We start from the raw sequence: 21,962 nt of genomic DNA, 5'->3' as shown, positions 1-21,962 counted from the left end.
ATAGGGCGCATGGCCGTGACCAAAATGTTTCTCCTCCCTAAGATTCTCTACCTATTCCGTAACATTCCTATCCTATTTCCTCTTTCTGCTATCCGTCGTCTGCAATCCCTGATTATGGATTATATATGGAACCACTCTAAAGCCAGGATCTCAGGAAAAATCCTTTACAGACCAGTTAGATGTGGTGGGTTAGGATGTCCTGACTTAGTGTCCTATTACAGGGCAGCTATTCTAGCGCAGATTAAACAGTGGTGGGACTCGGAGCCTCCTGCCCACTGGGTAAGCATTGAGCTCCATATCTTGGGAGTACCCTCATTGCGGTCTTTGTTATGGTCCGTGTACCTACAGCAAGATTTCCAACCAACTTATGTTCCTACCATACAGGCTAGTCTTACAGTGTGGCTACATGCTATTAGACACAATGTAATTTCCTTAGGGCCATACAGCTCTACCCCTCTATCCACTATTCAGTTTCTTCTACCCAATACTAATCTTTCCTCTTGAATGACAGCCGGAGTGCAGACCTTGGGGGATATTAGCCGTGAGGAAACGCTATTTGACTTTAACACGATTTCCACTGAGTTTCGTTTACCTAGTAGGGACTTTTACAAGTTCCTGCAGATTAGACATCTCTTGCACTGCCTACGATGGAATCCTATTTCGCCCTCCACCCCGTATATTACTTACTTTACGAAAATGGCCTCGATTAGAGGAGGAGTGTCTAAAGCCTATAGAGCTCTTCTGTCCCCCTTAAACCCCTCTGCACTGAACTACCAATTAGCGTGGGAACGAGACCTGGGTATAGCCATTTCACAGGAACAATGGGAAAGGTTATTCACACTTCCTACTAGATTGTCCCACAATATTAACCACTTAGAATCTGCTAGGAAGCTATTGTACCGCTGGTACATGGTACCTACCCGGCTAGCACGTATCTATCCAGATGCTTCCCCTCTTTGCTGGCGTTGTGGGGAGACGTTGGGATCCTTACTTCACATTTGGTGGTCCTGCCCAGATATACGGAATTTCTGGGAAAATATACATGATATGCTGAAATCATTAATCCCTGAACCTTTCACTTGGGACCCGGGGGTAGCTCTTCTGTCCCTCCATCCCGAGTCACTGTCATTCTCGAGTCTGCTGATATGTTTCCATACTCTCTCCGTAGCCAGAATCTCTATAGCTAAAAACTGGAAATCCAGAGACATCGCCTCTATGGCTGAAATCAGGAACTGCCTCATTCACACATGCACCATGGAACTCATGATACTGGACAGGTTGGCATTGACTAGATCAAACGTAGCCACATACCTGGTATGGTCGGAATTACGAGAGATATTGCGGGTGGGTGGGGGAGGCGCTGCTGGGACCCAAGCTGGGACATGAGCGCCTCTTAGTCTCGGTACCTATACTGCATCTACAGATGTCCCCTGCTGCATATGCCTGATGTTTATAATGATTCCTTGTAACTTGTCTTGCTTCTATTGAGCTTCTTTATGCTACTACGTGTAGACCCACGCACGTTTGTTCTTGTTGGGTTACGCGCCTGTTGCGCCAACCTTTAACTTGTACTTTGTTTACCTGCGGACCTGTGTGTCCGATGCTTTGTGCTAACTTTATAATTCTTAAATAAAGTTTTGAAAAAAAAAGAAAAAAAATATGAAGATTTTGAATTTTCTCCTTCACTTTGCTGCTATTCCTGTGAAACACCTAAAGGGTTAACACACTCACTGAATGTCATTTTGAATACTTTGAGGGGGTGCAGTTTTTATAATGGGGTCATTTATGGGGTATTTCTAATAAGAAGGCCCCTCAAATCCCCTTCAAACCTGAACTGGTCCCTGAAAAATTATGATTTTGATATTTTGTGAAAAATTGGAAAATTGCTGCTGAACTTTGAAGCCCTCTGGTGTCTTCCAAAAGTAAAAACATGTCAACTTTAGGATGCAAACATAAAGTAGACATATTGTATATGTAAATCAATATATAATTTATTTGGGATGTCCATTTTCCTTATAAGCAGAGTGTTTCAAAATAAAAAAAATATGCTAAATTTTCAAATTTTTCATCAAATTTTAGATTTTTTTTTACCAAGAAATGATGCAAGTATCGAAGAAAATTTACCACTAACATAAAGAAGAAATCTTGGAATCAGAATGAAAGGTAAAAGCGTCCCAGAGTTATTAATGCTCAAAATGACAGTGGTTAGATGTTCAAAAAATGCTCCCGTCCTTAAAGGGGTACTCCGGCGCTTTAGACATCTTATCCCCTATCCAAGACAGGGGATAAGATGCCTGATCGCGGGGGTTCCGCCGCTGGGGACCCCCGTGATCTTGCACGCCGCACCCCGTTTATAATCAGTCCCCGGAGCGTGTTCGCTCCGGGTCTGATTACTGTCGATCATGGGGCCGGAGCATTGTGACGTCACGCCTCCACCCCCGTGTGATGTCATGCTCCGCCCCCCTCAATGCAAGCCTATGGGAGGGGGCGTGACAGATTCGGCCCCGTGATCGACAGTAATCAGACTGATTGTAAACGGGGTGCGGCGTGCAAGACCACGGGGGTCCCCAACGGCGAGACCCCCGCGATCAGGCATCTTATCCCCTATGCTTTGGATAGGGGATAAGTTGTCTAAGCGCCGGAGTACCCCTTTAACCCCTTAACGACGCAGGACGTATATTTACGTCCTGCGCCGGCTCCCGCGATATGAAGCGGGATCGCCCCGCGATCCTGCATCATATTGCGTCAGTCCCGGCGCTCATCAACGGCCGGGACCCTTTAGAAGCGGCGGTCAGAGCTGACCGCCGCTTCTAAAGTGAAACTGAAAGTGACCCAGCTGCTCAGTCGGGCTGTTCGGGACCGCCGCGGTGAAATCGCGGCATCCCGAACAGCTGACCGGACACCGGGAGGGCCCTTACCTGCCTCCTCGGTGTCCGATCGACGAATGACTGCTCCGTGCCTGAGATCCAGGCAGGAGCAGTCAAGCGCCGATAATGCTGATCACAGGCGTGTTAAAACACGCCAGTGATCAGCATAGGAGATCAGTGTGTGCAGTGTTATAGGTCCCTATGGGACCTATAACACTGCAAAAAAATAAAAAATAAAAAGTATTAATAAAGGTCATTTAACCCCTTCCCTAATAAAAGTTTGAATCACCCCCCTTTTCCCATAAAAAAAATAAAACAGTGTAAAAAAATAAATAAATAAACATATGCGGTATCGCCGCGTGCGTAAATGTCCAAACTATTAAAATATATCATTAATTAAACCGCACGGTCAATGGCGTACGCGCAAAAAAATTCCAAAGTTCAAAAAAGCGTATTTCGGTCACTTTTTATACCATTAAAAAAAAGAATAAAAAGTGATCAAAAAGTCCGATCAAAACAAAAATCCTACCGATAAAAACTTCAGATCACGGCGCAAAAAATGAGTCCTCATACCGCCCTGTACATGGAAAAATAAAAAAGTTATAGGGGTCAGAAGATGACATTTTTAAACGTATAAATTTTCCTGCATGTAGTTATGATTTTTTCCAGAAGTGCGACAAAATCAAACCTATATAAGTAGGGTATCATTTTAACCGTATGGACCTACAGAATAATGATAAGGTGTAATTTTTACCGAAATATGCACTGCGTAGAAACGGAAGCCCCCAAAAGCTACAAAATGACGTTTTTTTTTCGATTTTGTCGCACAATGATTTTTTTTTCCGTTTCACCGTGCATTTTTGGGTAAAATGACTAATGTCACTGCAAAGTAGAATTGGCAACACAAAAAATAAGCCATAATATGGATTTTTAGGTGGAAAATTGAAAGGGTTATGATTTTTAAAAGGTAAGGAGGAAAAAACGAAAGTGCAAAAACGGAAAAATCCTGAGTCCTTAAGGGGTTAAGGTGAAAATTGGCTGGGTCCTTAAGGGGATAAAGGGATTGTCTAATTACAAACAATTGCAGTGGCCATCTATGTAAAGTACATTGAAGTCTTGTGTCCTCCATAGCACTCTGAGTACTAAGCAGAGGATTCCCTTTGATGTCCATAGGGCTCCTTGAGCCAACTTCTTTAAAAGTATTTCAGAATGGGAAGGATCTGGATGAGCAGATTCTATTCAGATAAAACTGAGATAGAACAGGTTTTCTTTTTTATCAATAAGCCATGCTGTGCCTGTATCCCCATTGTTTAAAGGGGTACTCCACTTAAAACATCTTGTCCCTTATCCAAAGGATAGGGGATAAGATGTTAGATCATGGGTTTCCCGCCGCTGAGGATTCCTGTGATCTCCGCTGCAGCACCCCTGTTTTCTGGTGCTCGGAGCGAACTTCACTCCGTGCCCGATGACTGACGATGCCAGCCACCACACCCCCTCCATTCACTATGTACTAGCTATCACGCCCCCTCCCATAGACATAAATGAAAGGATCGTTGTGTGACGTCACCATCGCGGAAGCTGCAAGCTTCCATGTTCTGGACGCCACCACTGCAGGCCTGGAGATTGCGGGGATCCTTTGGATAGGAGATAAGATGTTTTCAGCAGAGTACCCCTTGTAGTCAATTATTAAAGGGGTACTCCGCTGCTCAGCGTTTGGAACAAACTATTCTGAATGCTGGAGCCGGCGCCTGGAGCTTGTGATGTCATAGCCCCGCCCCATCATGATGTCACGTCACACCCCGCCCCCTCAATGCAAGTCTATAGACTTGCATTAAGGGGGCAGGGCATGACGTCATGAGGGGGCTATGACATCAGGAGCTCCCGGCGCCGGTTCGGAGCAGTTTGTTACAAACACTGAGCAGCAGAGTATCCCTTTATGGTTGTGTTAATATAGACTACCATGTACCTCAAGCCATCTTTTTCGGCCTCCGATCTCCTCCTCTCAAACACCAGCCCCACCGTATGTGGGAATCTTTGCGGAGAATGCGGTATCCGAGCAGGAAGCAGAAACATCTGTCCAGACAGAACGTGTTATTGTAGGAGACATTTCACAGAAATATAGAATTATCTATGCTGCGATCCCCAGTTACATCCTCACACATGACAATTACTTTCTACTCTACTCAAACAGAAGAAATACACAAGAAGTAAATAAATGTGATGTTTAGCAGATGTCTTGAAGACGCTGAACACTGATTCTCCCCATTTACAATTATCCCCGCAGTGAGCTTTCTGCACATTGTCAAGATCTTTAACAAAAGACAAAACTTCTGTGTTCAGCTTTATCTGCAAGATAATTTCTTTTCTTTTTTTTTTTTTAAACAGAAATACGGCTATCAATCACCCAAATGCAAAAAACATTTTCAGACAAAAAGTACACAAGAATGTGTCATCTGTCCAAGTCCTTGTCTAACATAGAGGCCCCACAAACCTTTCACTTCGGGCCAGATCCTCCGCCAAAGTTCGGGAAGGACCACAAATGAGCGCTAACCAAGTTCAGCCAAAGAGCCGTATACGTGGCCTCCCTGGTGATGCAGGGGCTTGGGGTTGCAGGCTGTAGACACCATATCACACACGCAGGGTCTGGTGCTAGGCGGCTGCGAAAATTCAAATGCTAAGTCAGTGTTTCCCAACCAGTGCTCCAGCCTTTGCAAAACGACAACTCCCAGCATGCCTGGACAGCCGTTGGAGTTGGAAGTTGTAGTTTTGCAACAGCTGGAGGCACCCTGGTTCGTAAACACTGCTTAAGTAATAATAGGGGTGCAGGGGGAAACATAAAAAAAAAAAACTTGATGCTCACTTAGCCTCAGTCCATATAGGTCTGCTGCAGATCCTGTTCTCCTCCGTTTGGTCCCAGTATCTTCTCTGTTCTCCCGACAAGTAACTGGTTCCAGGACCTTTCCTGCTCACCTAATCAGTGGCCGCAGCAGTGTCATTTGTCAGGCCAGTGATTGGCTGAGCAGGAAAGGTCCTGTAAGTCTCATAAAACACCGGACTGCATGGAGGAGAACGGGATCTGCGACAGATCTATGGGGAGCAGGGATAGGGTTTTTTTTTAAGGTTTCCTCCATGCCCTGGCATTTGGAAAAAACTTTTGACATGTCCTAGTGGGGGTCTGAGGTGGGGTTCTGAGTGTTTAGAGGAGGAGTAAGAGTTTGCGCTCAGCACGTTTTCTCCTGGCACTGTGTCACGTGACAGAGACACACTCGCAATGTAATTTTTTTTTCAATTGTAAAGTTTATTAAAGATTTTAAACATACAAAGTAGTAAATGTGCAAGTGACCAAGGGGCCAAAATATGTGGCGCACATGCGCCCAAAAGAAATAAACAGGTAATATGGCAAATAAGTCATATTAGGAGCAGGGACACTAGTCTTTTAGGACTCCAACATGACAACAATAAAAACTTAGGCATACATGGCAGACAATAAAATATCAGCACCTAGTCTGGCACAAGTGTTCCTACAAGAAAAAGAGAAGAGCAAGAATAAATGAGAAAGGGAGAAGGCTCCCAGGTAGACCGGAAGGAAGACAGGAGGAGTTGGAAGGAGACAGAAAAACACAGGCAGAGAGAGAGAGAGACAATAAAGAGGACTAACTTTTCAGCACAGTGCACTGGCGAGAACGCAGGGGATGATATTAGGGATATTAGGGATGATATTAGGGTCTGATTCTGGGGTCTGTATTGTCTGGGGTCTGTATTATGCAGGAGATGATATTAGGGTCTGATTCTGGGGTCTGTATTGTCTGGGGTCTGTATTATCTGGGGTCTGTATTATGCAGGAGATGATATTAGGGTCTGGCTCTGGGGTCTGTATTGTCTGGGGTCTGAATTATGGGGTCTGTATTATGCAGGGGATGATATTAGGGTCTGATTTTGGGGTCTGTATTGTCTGGGGTCTGTATTTTCTGGGGTCTGTATTATGCAGGAGATGGTGTTAGGGTCTGATTCTGGGGTCTGTATTATGCAGGGTATGATATTAGGGTCTGATTCTGGGGTCTGTATTGTTTGGGGTCTGTATTTTCTGGGGTCTGTATTATGCAGGAGATGATATTAGGGTCTGATTCTGGGGTCTGTCTTGTCTGGGGTCTGTTGGGGTTTTCCCTCCCACTATATTATCCTTACTGATAAATAGTGAAAATTTTTAAAAATAATCCTCCATGTGACAAGCCACACCCCCTCACAAACTCCACCCCTCAAACCCCACCCACAATAAGCCTCACTCATATTGCACGCACACTAAGCGACAGCCTTATGGTAACCTACCCCTCCTCTAGATTATTATATTTGTATATTGCTAAAATATCTGATTCTGACCAATGCAAATATTTTATACTGTCATAGCATTGCATTGTGGGTGCCTGAGACTTGAATGACCTTCTTTACACCTTCTCAAGAGACTTCCTTAGAAATACTTTTATGGCACAAAACTACATGAAACGTTGATATCCTTACCTCCCCTTCTTTAATGTTGATGTCCTTATGTTCTCCATTCTCTATTATCTTCAGGCACATATCTCCTTCTAACTGGTAAAATAGCTGTAAAAGAGGAAAAACATTTAGCATCATCATAATGAAGAGGTTAAGAACTTTTTAGGTCACCATAGACATTAGAGTATTGTTAGTGTCTTCTGTGATTTTATAACAAGACAGGAGACTCACATTATGTTAAATTAAAGGGGTATTCCAGGAAAAAACTTTTTTTTATATATCAACTGGCTCCAGAAAGTTAAACAGATTTGTACATTACTTCTATTAAAAAATATGAATCCTTTCAGTACTTATGAGCTTCTGAAGCTTCTGACACATGTCTCGGGAACCGCCCAGTTTAGAAGAGGTTTGCTATGGGGTTTTGCTTCTAAACTGGGCGGTTCTCGAGACACGTGTCATCAGAGAGCACTTAGAAAAGAACAACCTTAACTTCAGAAGCTCATAAGTACTGAAAGGATTAAGATTTTTTAATAGAAGTAATTTACAAATCTGTTTAACTTTCTGGAGCCAGTTGAGATATATATATATATATATATATATATATATATATATATATATATATATATATATAAAAAGTTTTTTCCTGGATAACCCCTGTAAGTCCGGTATTTAACCCCTTAAGGACACATGACGTACTGGCCCCACGTCATAGCGGGTCGGGCCCGGCCTCTGTTAGAGGCCAGGACCCATGGCTAATAGCGCGCGGCATTGATCGCTGTGCCGCACGCTATTAACCCTTTAGTCGCGGCGTTCAAAGTTGAACACCGCGTCTAAAGTGAAACCGAAAGCATGCCGGTTAGCTCAGTGGGCTGTTCGGGATAGCCACGGCGAAATCGCGGCATCCCGAACAGCTTACAGGACAGCGGGAGGGCCCCTACCTGCCTCCTCGCTGTCCGATCGCCGAATGACTGCTCAGTGCCTGAGATCCAGGCATGAGCAGTCATGCGGCAGAATCATCGATCACTGGTTTCCTATGAGAAACCAGTGATCAATGTAATAGATCAGTGTGTGCAGTGTTATAGGTCCCTATGGGACCTATAACACTGCAAAAAAAAAGTGAAAAAAAAGTGAATAAACATCATTTAACACCTCTCCTATTAAAAGTTTGAATCACCCCCCTTTTCCCATCAAAAAAAAAAGAAACACAGTATAAATAAAAATCAACATATATGGTATCGCCGCGTGCGGAAATGTCCGAATTATAAAAATATATCATTAATTAAACCACACGGTCAATGGCGTGCACGCAAAAAAATTCCAAAGTCCAAAATAGTGCATTTTTGGTCACTTTTTATATCATGAAAAAATGAATAAAAAGCGATCAATAAGTCCTATCAATGCAAAAATGGTACCGTTAAAAACTTCAGATCACGGCGCAAAAAATGAGCACTCATACCGCCCCATACACGGAAAAATAAAAAAGTTATAGGGGTCAGAAATGACAATTTTAAAAGTATAAATTTTCCTACATGAAGTTATGATTTTTTCCAGAAGTCCGACAAAATCAAACCTATATAAGTAGGGTATAATTTTAACCATATGGACCTACAGAATAAATATCAGGTGTCATTTTTACCGAAAAATGTACTACGTAGAAACGGAAGCCCCCAAAAGTTGCAAAATGGCGTTCTTTTTTTAATTTTGTCTCACAATAATTATTTTTTCCGTTTCACCGTAGATTTTTGGGCAAAATGACTGATGTCATTACAAAGTAGAATTGGTGGCACAAAAAATAAGCCATAATATGGATTTTTAGGTGCAAAATTGAAAGAGTTATGATTTTTTAAAGGCAAGGAGCAAAATACGAAAAAGCAAAAACGGAAAAAACCCCGGTCCTTAAGGGGTTAATCAGTAATGGTACAGTCCAGGGGAATATAAGGACCCCTCAGGTGAAGCCCCTCCTCTTTCTTTGCTGCTAATGATAAGATAAGTATAGTATTTTAGCTCGATGTGTGTATATATATATATATATATATATATATATATATATATACATACACACACACACACACACACACACACACACACACACACACACACCGTATATACTCGAGTATAAGCCGAGTTTTTCAGCACGATTTTTCTGTACAGTACTCACCTCCGCTCGGCGCTGGTCCGGTGCTGCAGGACTGTCCGGAGAGGAGGTGGTCCGGTGGGATAGTGGTTCCGGGCTGCTATCTTCACCGGGGAGGCCTCTTCTAAGCGCTTCGGGCCCGGCCTCAGAATAGTCACGTTGCCTTGACAACGACGCAGAGGTGCGTTCATTGCCAACGTACTTCTGCGTCATTGTCAAGGCAACGCCTCTATTCCGGGCCGGAAGCGCGGAGAAGAGGCGCCCCCGGTGAAGATAGCAGCCCGGAACCACTATCCCACCGGGCGACCTCCCCACCGGACAGCCCTGCAGGACCGGACAAGCGCCGAGCGGAGGTGAGTACTCAGAACTAAAGGGGGTGAGAGGGGGCTGGATGATGTTGAAGGCCGCAGTGGTCTTCAACCTGCGGACCTCCGGAGCTTTCAAAACTACAACTCCCAGCAAGCCCGGACAGCCGATGGCTGCCCGGGCTTGCTGGGAGTTGTAGTTTTGAAACCTCTGGAGGTCCGCAAGTTGAAGACCACTGAGGGCGGATGATGAGAAGAGGATGATGAAGGGGGGGGGGGGGGTGGGATGATGAAGGGGGGTGTGTGGGATGATTACAAGGGGATGATGAAGGGGGGTGAGGATGTTGACAAGGGGATGATGAAGGGGGGATGTGTGGGATGATGACAAGGGGATGATGAAGGGGGGATGTGTGGGATGATGACAAGGGGATGATGAAGGGGGGATGTGTGGGATGATGACAAGGGGATGATGAAGGGGGGATGTGTGGGATGATGACAAGGGGATGATGAAGGGGGGTGGGGATGATGACAAGGGGATGATGAAGGGGGGATGTGTGGGATGATGACAAGGGGATGATGACAGGTGATGATGATGAGGGTCTGGATGATGACAGGCGGTGATGATGATGAGGATGTTAATGACGGGTCTGGATGATGACGGGGAGGATGATGTATTTCCCACCCTAGGCTTATACTCGAGTCAATAACTTTTCCTGGGATTTTGGGTTGAAATTAGGGGTCTCGGCTTATACTCAGGTTGGCTTATACTCGAGTATATACGAGATATATATATATATATATATATATATATATATATATATATATATATATATATATTCCCTTATTGTTTTAATTCATTTTCTCTGTATATATATTTAATCCCTTGTCAATTTCCATAAATTTTCATGCTTTTCATCCTTATTTTTTCTCATATATATGCTATATATTTCTATTCTTAACTACTTTCTTTTCATATATTTTCCCCTGTTACTGCGTTTTTACAATTCATTGTCCAATTGTACAACTACCTCTGGCACAGCTCTGTGGTGTCCCTGCTTTCTGCGCCTGGGCTAGTGATCAGCTCCATGCGCTCAAATCACTTCAGACATGGGCATCCATTTTCCTGTCACATCACTGGCTCTCCCGTCAGCTGGTTACCTCACAGATCTATGGTGTCCCTGCTTCCTGTACTTGGGCTGGTGACCAGCTCCATGTTCAAATCCCCTCAGACACAGGAAGCTCCACACTCAAATCACCTCAGACACAGGCAGCTCCATGCTCAAATCACCTCAGACACAGGCAGCTCCACGCTCAAATCACCTCAGACACAGGCAGCTCCACACTCAAATCACCTCAGACACAGGCAGTTCCACGCTCAAATCACCTCAGACACATGCAGCTCCACGCTCAAATCACCTCAGACACAGGCAGCTCCATGCTCAAATCACCTCAGACACAGGCAGCTCCATGCTCAAATCACCTCAGACACAGGCAGCTCCACACTCAAATCACCTCAGACACAGGCAGCTCCACGCTCAAATCACCTCAGACACAGGCAGCTCCACACTCAAATCACCTCAGACACAGGCAGCTCCACACTCAAATCACCTCAGACACAGGCAGCTCCACACTCAAATCACCTCAGACACAGGAAGCTCCACACTCAAATCACCTCAGACACAGGCAGCTCCACACTCAAATCACCTCAGACACAGGCAGCTCCACACTCAAATCACCTCAGACACAGGCAGCTCCACACTCAAATCACCTCAGACACAGGCAGCTCCATGCTCAAATCACCTCAGACACAAGCAGCTCCACGCTCAAATCACCTCAGACACAGGCAGCTCCACGCTCAAATCACCTCAGACACAGGCAGCTCCACACTCAAATCACCTCAGACACAGGCAGCTCCATGCTCAAATCACCTCAGACACAAGCAGCTCCACGCTCAAATCACCTCAGACACAGGCAGCTCCACGCTCAAATCACCTCAGACACAGGCAGCTCCACGCTCAAATCACCTCAGACACAGGCAGCTCCACACTCAAATTACCTCAGACACAGGCAGCTCCACACTCAAATCACCTCAGACACAGGCAGCTCCACACTCAAATCACCTCAGACACAGGCAGCTCCATGCTCAAATCACCTCAGACACAGGCAGCTCCACGCTCAAATCACCTCAGACACAGGCAGCTCCACGCTCAAATCACCTCAGACACAGGCAGCTCCACACTCAAATCACCTCAGACACAGGCAGCTCCACACTCAAATCACCTCAGACACAGGCAGCTCCATGTTCAAATCCCCTCAGACACAGGAAGCTCCACACTCAAATCACCTCAGACACAGGCAGCTCCACGCTCAAATCACCTCACACACAGGCCGCTCCACGCTCAAATCACCTCAGACACAGGCAGCTCCACACTCATATCACCTCAGACACAGGCAGCTCCACGCTCAAATCACCTCAGACACAGGCAGCTCCATGCTCAAATCACCTCAGACACAGGCAGCTCCACGCTCAAATCACCTCCGACACAGGCAGCTCCACACTCAAATCACCTCAGACACAGGCAGCTCCATGTTCAAATCCCCTCAGACACAGGAAGCTCCACACTCAAATCACCTCAGACACAGGCAGCTCCATGCTCAAATCACCTCAGACACAGGCAGCTCCACACTCAAATCACCTCAGACACAGGCAGCTCCACACTCAAATCACCTCAGACACAGGCAGCTCCACGCTCAAATCACCTCAGACACAGGCAGCTCCACACTCAAATAACCTCAGACACAGGCAGCTCCACACTCAAATCACCTCAGACACAGGCAGCTCCATGCTCAAATCACCTCAGACACAGGCAGCTCCACGCTCAAATCACCTCAGACACAGGCAGCTCCACGCTCAAATCACCTCAGACACAGGCAGCTCCACACTCAAATCACCTCAGACACAGGCAGCTCCACACTCAAATCACCTCAGACACAGGCAGCTCCATGTTCAAATCCCCTCAGACACAGGAAGCTCCACACTCAAATCACCTCAGACACAGGCAGCTCCACGCTCAAATCACCTCACACACAGGCCGCTCCACGCTCAAATCACCTCAGACACAGGCAGCTCCACACTCAAATCACCTCAGACACAGGCAGCTCCACGCTCAAATCACCTCAGACACAGGCAGCTCCATGCTCAAATCACCTCAGACACAGGCAGCTCCACGCTCAAATCACCTCCGACACAGGCAGCTCCACACTCAAATCACCTCAGACACAGGCAGCTCCATGTTCAAATCCCCTCAGACACAGGAAGCTCCACACTCAAATCACCTCAGACACAGGCAGCTCCACGCTCAAATCACCTCAGACACAGGCAGCTCCACACTCAAATCACCTCAGACACAGGCAGCTCCACACTCAAATCACCTCAGACACAGGCAGCTCCACGCTCAAATCACCTCAGACACAGGCAGCTCCACACTCAAATAACCTCAGACACAGGCAGCTCCACACTCAAATCACCTCAGACACAGGCAGCTCCACACTCAAATCACCTCAGACACAGGCAGCTCCACGCTCAAATCACCTCAGACACAGGCAGTTCCACGCTCAAATCACCTCAGACACAGGCAGCTCCACACTCAAATCAGCTCAGACACAGGCAGCTCCACGCTCAAATCACCTCAGACACAGGCAGCTCCACGCTCAAATCACCTCAGACACAGGCAGCTCCACACTCACATCACCTCAGACACAGGCAGCTCCACGCTCAAATCACCTCAGACACAGGCAGCTCCATGCTCAAATTACCTCAGATACAGGCAGCTCCACGCTCAAATCACCTCAGACACAGGCAGCTCCACACTCAAATCACCTCAGATACAGGCAGCTCCACGCTCAAATCACCTCAGATACAGGCAGCTCCACACTCAAATCACCTCAGACACAGGCAGCTCCACGCTCAAATCAGCTCAGACACAGGCAGCTCCATGCTCAAATCACCTCAGACACAGGCAGCTCCATGCTCAAATCACCTCAGACACAGGCAGCTCCACACTCAAATCACCTCAGACACAGGCAGCTCCACGCTCAAATCACCTCAGACACAGGCAGCTCCACACTCAAATCACCTCAGACACAGGCAGCTCCACACTCAAATCACCTCAGACACAGGCAGCTCCACACTCAAATCACCTCAGACACAGGAAGCTCCACACTCAAATCACCTCAGACACAGGCAGCTCCACACTCAAATCACCTCAGACACAGGCAGCTCCACACTCAAATCACCTCAGACACAGGCAGCTCCACACTCAAATCACCTCAGACACAGGCAGCTCCATGCTCAAATCACCTCAGACACAGGCAGCTCCACGCTCAAATCACCTCAGACACAGGCAGCTCCACGCTCAAATCACCTCAGACACAGGCAGCTCGACGCTCAAATCACCTCAGACACAGGCAGCTCCACGCTCAAATCACCTCAGACACAGGCAGCTCCACACTCAAATTACCTCAGACACAGGCAGCTCCACACTCAAATCACCTCAGACACAGGCAGCTCCACACTCAAATCACCTCAGACACAGGAAGCTCCACACTCAAATCACCTCAGACACAGGCAGCTCCACACTCAAATTACCTCAGACACAGGCAGCTCCACACTCAAATCACCTCAGACACAGGCAGCTCCACACTCAAATCACCTCAGACACAGGCAGCTCCACACTCAAATCACCTCAGACACAGGCAGCTCCATGCTCAAATCACCTCAGACACAGGCAGCTCCACGCTCAAATCACCTCAGACACAGGCAGCTCCACGCTCAAATCACCTCAGACACAGGCAGCTCCACACTCAAATCACCTCAGACACAGGCAGCTCCACACTCAAATCACCTCAGACACAGGCAGCTCCATGTTCAAATCCCCTCAGACACAGGAAGCTCCACACTCAAATCACCTCAGACACAGGCAGCTCCACGCTCAAATCACCTCACACACAGGCCGCTCCACGCTCAAATCACCTCAGACACAGGCAGCTCCACACTCAAATCACCTCAGACACAGGCAGCTCCACGCTCAAATCACCTCAGACACAGGCAGCTCCATGCTCAAATCACCTCAGACACAGGCAGCTCCACGCTCAAATCACCTCCGACACAGGCAGCTCCACACTCAAATCACCTCAGACACAGGCAGCTCCATGTTCAAATCCCCTCAGACACAGGAAGCTCCACACTCAAATCACCTCAGACACAGGCAGCTCCACGCTCAAATCACCTCAGACACAGGCAGCTCCACACTCAAATCACCTCAGACACAGGCAGCTCCACACTCAAATCACCTCAGACACAGGCAGCTCCACGCTCAAATCACCTCAGACACAGGCAGCTCCACACTCAAATCACCTCAGACACAGGCAGCTCCACACTCAAATCACCTCAGACACAGGCAGCTCCACACTCAAATCACCTCAGACACAGGCAGCTCCACGCTCAAATCACCTCAGACACAGGCAGTTCCACGCTCAAATCACCTCAGACACAGGCAGCTCCACACTCAAATCAGCTCAGACACAGGCAGCTCCACGCTCAAATCACCTCAGACACAGGCAGCTCCACGCTCAAATCACCTCAGACACAGGCAGCTCCACACTCACATCACCTCAGACACAGGCAGCTCCACGCTCAAATCACCTCAGACACAGGCAGCTCCATGCTCAAATTACCTCAGATACAGGCAGCTCCACGCTCAAATCACCTCAGACACAGGCAGCTCCACACTCAAATCACCTCAGATACAGGCAGCTCCACGCTCAAATCACCTCAGATACAGGCAGCTCCACACTCAAATCACCTCAGACACAGGCAGCTCCACGCTCAAATCAGCTCAGACACAGGCAGCTCCATGCTCAAATCACCTCAGACACAGGCAGCTCCACACTCAAATCACCTCAGACACAGGCAGCTCCACGCTCAAATCACCTCAGACACAGGCAGTTCCACGCTCAAATCAGCTCAGACACAGGCAGCTCCATGCTCAAATCACCTCAGACACAGGCAGCTCCACACTCAAATCACCTCAGACACAGGCAGCTCCACGCTCAAATCACCTCAGACACAGGCAGCTCCACGCTCAAATCACCTCAGACACAGGCAGCTCCACGCTCAAATCACCTCAGACACAGGCATCTCCACGCTCAAATCACCTCAGACACAGGCAGCTCCACACTCAAATCACCTCAGACACAGGCAGCTCCACACTCAAATCACCTCAGACACAGGCAGCTCCACGCTCAAATCACCTCAGACACAGGCAGCTCCACGCTCAAATCACCTCAGACACAGGCAGCTCCACACTCAAATCACCTCAGACACAGGCAGCTCCACACTCAAATCACCTCAGACACAGGCAGCTCCACACTCAAATCACCTCAGACACAGGCAGCTCCACACTCAAATCACATCAGGCACGGGCATCCGTTTTCCTGGCACATCATTGATTCTCCTGTCGCTTACCTCACAGCTTCGGCAGCCAGAGCTTTCAGTCAGAGTTCAGCTCCATTAAAAGACTTCTGCCATCTAGCATTCATTTCAGATAAGTACATTCAATATATAGCAATTCATTTTCTTCAATTCATACTACTAATGTATTAATATATATAATATATATATTGTGACAGTGTGGCAAGGAAAGGGTGCATTTCCCACACTGATCCTGCAGAAATCTCCACCTGTGGAATAATCAATGAGGCAGCAGAAAGGGGAAGGGTCCTTAAAAGCAAGAGAAACAGAATAATCTGGGCTCTCCCCTAGACAGAAGTGGCTGTTAGAGGGGGGAGACACCGTGTCCAGTGCCAGGCGGGCACAGCAAGGGCTGCTGAGGACACAAGCGTGGACTCCCGGAGTGAGAGACGTGGCTCCTGTAACATATAGCAGGTGGCTGTACGAATGGGACTTTATGTTCAAATGTGAACTGTGTCTTATAAGGCTGCAGGACTTATTGTGTTTAAACTGACAGGGAAAAGCCCATCAGTTATTAGTTAGGGCATGCTACATGTGTAGTGAGTGGCTAGACGGCCTAGGAGTTATTTTTATGTTTTGTTTATCCTGCATCCCGGTTAATAAACCTGGCGAGGAGCCAGAATTGCAGAAAGGACTCATTGTTTGCCGGTTTATTGTGGAAAAACGTGTCCTTTGGCTACGGCAAAGGACGATCCCAGAGTGAAACCCTTTACAATTGGTGGAGGATGCGGGCACACGTTGCTAGGAGCAACCAGTGGTCAAGTTGCAGTGGAGTTGTTGCCGGGAGCAACCAACTGTGCATGTTACAAGTGGAGCAGGACTGAGCCTGTGGTGAAGGCGTTGCTAGGGGCAACGGATCGCAACACGTTGGAATTGTTGCTAGGGGCAACGATCCTGCCGACAAGTGACTGTTGGTGCAGCAGGAGTGTCTGACAAGTGTGTCAAAGCAGCGGTGATCTGTGCAAGATTTTGTGCAAAGATGGGTCGACGTCGCAAGGCCGTTGCTAGGAGCAACCGACAAGGACGGCAACCGGATATCGCCAAGAGGCATGGAGTGGTGAGCACCTTAAAGAGATCAGCGGCAGCTCAGCAAGAAGATGTCTTCACACCTGATAAGTCTCTGGCCAGGAGGTCAGAAAAGATGGACGTGAGGACTCGTTAGATGATAGTCGGTGGTATCCCGCTGTTTGTGGAACTGGATTGTCGCCAGGCTGTATCCAGAGTCATGCCGGACATACTACCCTTTTTGAAGACCCGACTAGAGACTGGTAAGACTGTTCTGATTGACTTTGAAACTTGTTATGGGACAGTAAGCCATGTTATGGAGGTGTGTGCAGAGCTTAATGTGGAGTTTATATTGGGCAGAGACTTCCCCTATTTTTGGCCTTTGTGGAATGGGGAGAATGTGCCAGAGAAATCGCACACAAAGGTTCCTGAGGTAAAGGTTGGCGTTGTCTCACTAGATGACTGTGTGAACTCTGTCCAAGATGTCTCCAACCTGTGTCTAAGTGCAAAATCATGTGAGGGTGGGGCGCACCTCATGAAGGCTGATGGGACTGTTCACACTCTGCAGGTTGGACTAAAAAAGTCTAGTGAACAGAAAAGGTTGAATGCCGGACTGGGAGAAAATATTACAAAAGGCAATTTGCATGAGTTAGGTCACGTAGATATGAACTGTCCTGTCAATTCTGAACATGTGCAATGTGATATTGTATTGTGTGAAACATGCATGCCTATGTCTTCTGATGTAATGTGTACTGCTGCCAACTCAGACAGGACAAAAGAAAACTTGTGTGAGTTGGTTGTAGATGGTAAAAAGATGGCGGCTATTCTAGACCCAAGATTGGCAATAAGTCTGGTAAAGACCAGTAGCAGAAAGCCAGATCCTGACATAGTGTCTATACAGGCTGATTTTTGGGGTTATAAAACTGTTGATGTCTGTTTTTCTACTCCCTATGGTACAGTGAGTCACAAGGTTGCAATAGCGCCCTCCTTGGAGAATGATGTAGTACTAGGGACAAATTTTCAATTTTTCCAGCAATTATGGGAAGACTGTCAGGTTACTAGAGCAGGTACACCTGATAGGCCCACAACACTTGACTTGCATCACACACTAGGTGAGAGTCACTCAGCAGAGGCTAAGGACGGGGAGTATCAGCAGTCACTAGACACATGTCAGGTAGGGGTCTGCCAGATTGCTGGGAGAGCTGAAGAACAGACTGTGAGTCAAGTCCAAGAGGATCCGGAGACTCAAGTGAAGAGTGTGCCTCTGACTGAAACAGAGTCTTCAGTAAAACCAGAAACGGAGCAGGTTCTGGAACATAGGTTCCATCCTCAAGTTAAAGATGAGTCAAAAGGGGGGCTGAAATTGCATGGTCATCTAGAAGGGAAGATGGTGGACGAAAAGGAAGCTACAGTGATGGCTGTGGATAAAGCAAAAGTGCTGAAGAAAGTACATGTTGAGCCGGGTGCTGCGCTTACTGTCACTGACAGAGTCCTGAGTGAAGGAAATGTGACATCTGAACCAGAGATGGATCCTGACTGGGAAGGTAGAACCATTAAACCAGATGTTGTTGCAGACCCCAAGGCCCTTGATGTCTCTGCTGGACAGCAGAGAGATAATGTTGAAGTGAAAGAGAAGTCTGCGAGTGAGCAGAGAGACAGCGAGAAACTGTCCAGGAACTACCCTAAGGCCCATGGGACCAAGTCCCTTGCAAATGGGAAGACAACTCCTAAAGGAGGAGAGGAGCTGGATCAAGTTGGCTCAAAGGAAGAGACAGGCCAAGAACAGGTGACGGTCAGAAGACAAGAGAATGTCTCAAGTTCCTGCAGCGAGAGTGAAGAGATCACTGTAAGTAAGAGATCTCGGAAAAACCGAGCTGGACTTTGTAAGAAAAGAGAGCAGATCCAGAATCTTGAAGAAACCTTACAAATGATTTCTTCAAAATTGGCACAAAAAGAAGAGGAGGTGTATTACCTAATGGAGGACAAAGAAAAATCGCTTGTAGACTTGAAGAAAGAGAAAGAAGCGAAGCTTCAGATGCAGAAAGATATGGAGATCCACCAAAGTGAGCTTGTGGCTCTGCAGGATGAACTGTTCCGCTCCCAGGGTCATGTGACCAGCAAGGAGAGCGAATTGGAGAGTCTGGTCCAGCAGTTGTCACTCAAGGAAGAAGAAGTGAATGTTCTGTCTGAGGCATATCAGGCTCTACAAAGTGATCACCAGGCTAGGTTGGTAGCCATGAAAGAGCTTGAGAAGGAGAAAGTGGTAATGGCTCATAAGGTGCAGAGCCTGGAGGCGTAGAACGAAATGCACATTAAGTCTCATGCAGCTACCTTGGATTCGCTGGGAAGGCAGATCTCCAAACAAGAGGCTCAGCTAAAAGTCTATGAGCAGAAAGTGTCCGAGATGGAGCTACTGAGTAAAGACAATGAGCAGATGAGACAACAACTGCTGTCCCTGGAAGATACTGTCAATAACTTGACAGAATTGCTAGAAAGAGAGAAGGTGAACTCCTCTAAACTCAAGAGTGAGCAGCAGAAAAACTTAAAGCTGGAAGGGGACATGAAGGTCCTAAAAGAAAGCAGTGACCAGGCTGCAGCAGAACTGCACAAAGAGAAACTTGCCGTTGGGAGACTTGAAGCGCAAATTGCTCAGTTGTATGAAGAACTCAGAATGAAAACCGAGAGTCTGCAGAAGAAGCTGCTGGAGATGGAGAAGCCTCCTCTAAAAGTGTCAGAGTCTGAGCAAAGGGCTCAAGAAACAAAGCAGCTGAAGCAAGTCTCACAAGAAGCTCCGGCGTCTGGATGCAGAGTCCGTGATCAGAAAAATAAAGGCGGTACAGACTTGGATGGTCGGGGCCAGAGAAGCTCACACTACAGTCCAGCCTTTGGTGAGAGAAGGCAGAGGCAAAAAAGGACTATCTTGTTTGCAGCCAGTGTCCAGGGCGTTGCCTTGAGCAACATGAAGAAGGTAGGAGGCTCCAAGGAAGTCTTTGGAACACCAGTTGTGAAGAACAGTTTCTATAAAGTGAAGCTGAAAGTTCCTGAAGACTTACAGCAGATGTGCGTAAAGGAATCGGCTCATAAAGACTTTTCAAAGGCAGTGGAAGCCTTTTCGGTGTCTTATGACTCAGAGAATGCCCAGCTGGTCATCTTGTCTGACAAAACAGAGGGTGAACATGTTGGGTAACATCCATTTCCGAAGTCTTCGGACAAAATTGTCTGTGATATCGAGAATCAAAGAAGCCAGCAAGAATCTGGAAAGCTTATGTCTGTCAGTGTCTAGATTCCATGTGCAGTTTGATGTACGAAAAGACTTGATGCGCTCAGTAATCGGCACTCGTGGCACAAATATACACCAAGCAAGGAGAATCCCTGGGGTGACTGCTGTTATTCTTGATAAAGATACATGTACGTGTCATGTGTATGGTGAGAACCAAGATGCTGTGAAGAAGGCAAGAAGTTACCTGGAGTTGGCTGAGGTGGTAATGTGGGTTCCCCGAAACTTGGTGGGAAAAGTCATTGGGAAGAAAGGAAGGCACATTCAGAAGGTTGTCGACCAGTCAGCGGTTGTCAGAGTGAGAGTTGAGAGTAATAAGAAGAGCTCCCAAGACGAGGGAATGGTCCCCTTTGTATTCCTGGGCACAAAGGACAGTGTTACTAAAGCAACCATTCTACTGGACTACCACCTCAAAAGGTTGAAGAAAGTGGACCAACTTCAGCTAACTAGACCAAAGAGAAGGACAGATGCATGGTCGTGTGTGCACTGTCTTTTGAAGACAAGTGCTCATCCGCGGTGGTCGGAGCAGAGGGGGGGGGGGATATGTGACAGTGTGGCAAGGAAAGGGTGCATTTCCCACACTGATCCTGCAGAAATCTCCACCTGTGGACTAATCAATGAGGCAGCAGAAAGGGGAAGGGTCCTTAAAAGCAAGAGAAACAGAATAATCTGGGCTCTCCCCTAGACAGAAGTGGCTGTTAGAGGGGGGGAGACACCGTGTCCAGTGCCAGGCGGGCACAGCAAGGGCTGCTGAGGACACAAGCGTGGACTCCCGGAGTGAGAGACGTGGCTCCTGTAACATATAGCAGGTGGCTGTACGAATGGGACTTTATGTTCAAATGTGAACTGTGTCTTATAAGGCTGCAGGACTTATTGTGTTTAAACTGACAGGGAAAAGCCCATCAGTTATTAGTTAGGGCATGCTACATGTGTAGTGAGTGGCTAGACGGCCTAGGAGTTATTTTTATGTTTTGTTTATCCTGCATCCCGGTTAATAAACCTGGCGAGGAGCCGGAATTGCAGAAAGGACTCATTGTTTGCCGGTTTATTGTGGAAAAACGTGTCCTTTGGCTACGGCAAAGGACGATCCCAGAGTGAAACCCTTTACAATATATATATATATATATACATATATATATATATATATATATATATATATATATATATATATATATATTAATAACTGAAGTAAATAAATAATTTACTAATAAATACATTATAAATAAGACTAATAAATTAATAATTATTATTAAAATTAATTCATATTTATTCCTAAACTACTATATTTTCTCTCATATATCTTTTGTATTCATACATGGAGAACGAGAAAACAACTAAAATGTCTGACACT

The 21,962-nt window shown here is 46.8% G+C and overlaps 1 protein-coding gene across 12 annotated transcripts in view; it reads right to left on the bottom strand.

Moving 5' to 3' along the window:
- The window catches only part of HAAO (3-hydroxyanthranilate 3,4-dioxygenase), a 78,058-nt gene that overhangs the window by 20,596 nt on the left and 35,500 nt on the right, over window positions 1-21,962 (bottom strand). For all 12 annotated transcript variants that reach the window (XM_056568146.1, XM_056568154.1, XM_056568148.1 and 9 more), the window contains 2 exons: window positions 7,383-7,466; window positions 4,834-4,940 (listed from right to left, as the gene is read on the bottom strand). In XM_056568146.1, coding sequence (XP_056424121.1) covers window positions 4,834-4,940; window positions 7,383-7,466 — 191 coding nt within the window. The remainder of the gene's footprint in view (window positions 1-4,833; window positions 4,941-7,382; window positions 7,467-21,962) is intronic.

Source organism: Hyla sarda, chromosome 3, assembly GCF_029499605.1.
Source record: "Hyla sarda isolate aHylSar1 chromosome 3, aHylSar1.hap1, whole genome shotgun sequence".
Taxonomy (NCBI): Eukaryota; Metazoa; Chordata; class Amphibia; order Anura; family Hylidae; genus Hyla; species Hyla sarda.
Note: the sequence above shows the minus strand (reverse complement) of the source record. Positions and strands in the feature narration are given on the sequence as shown.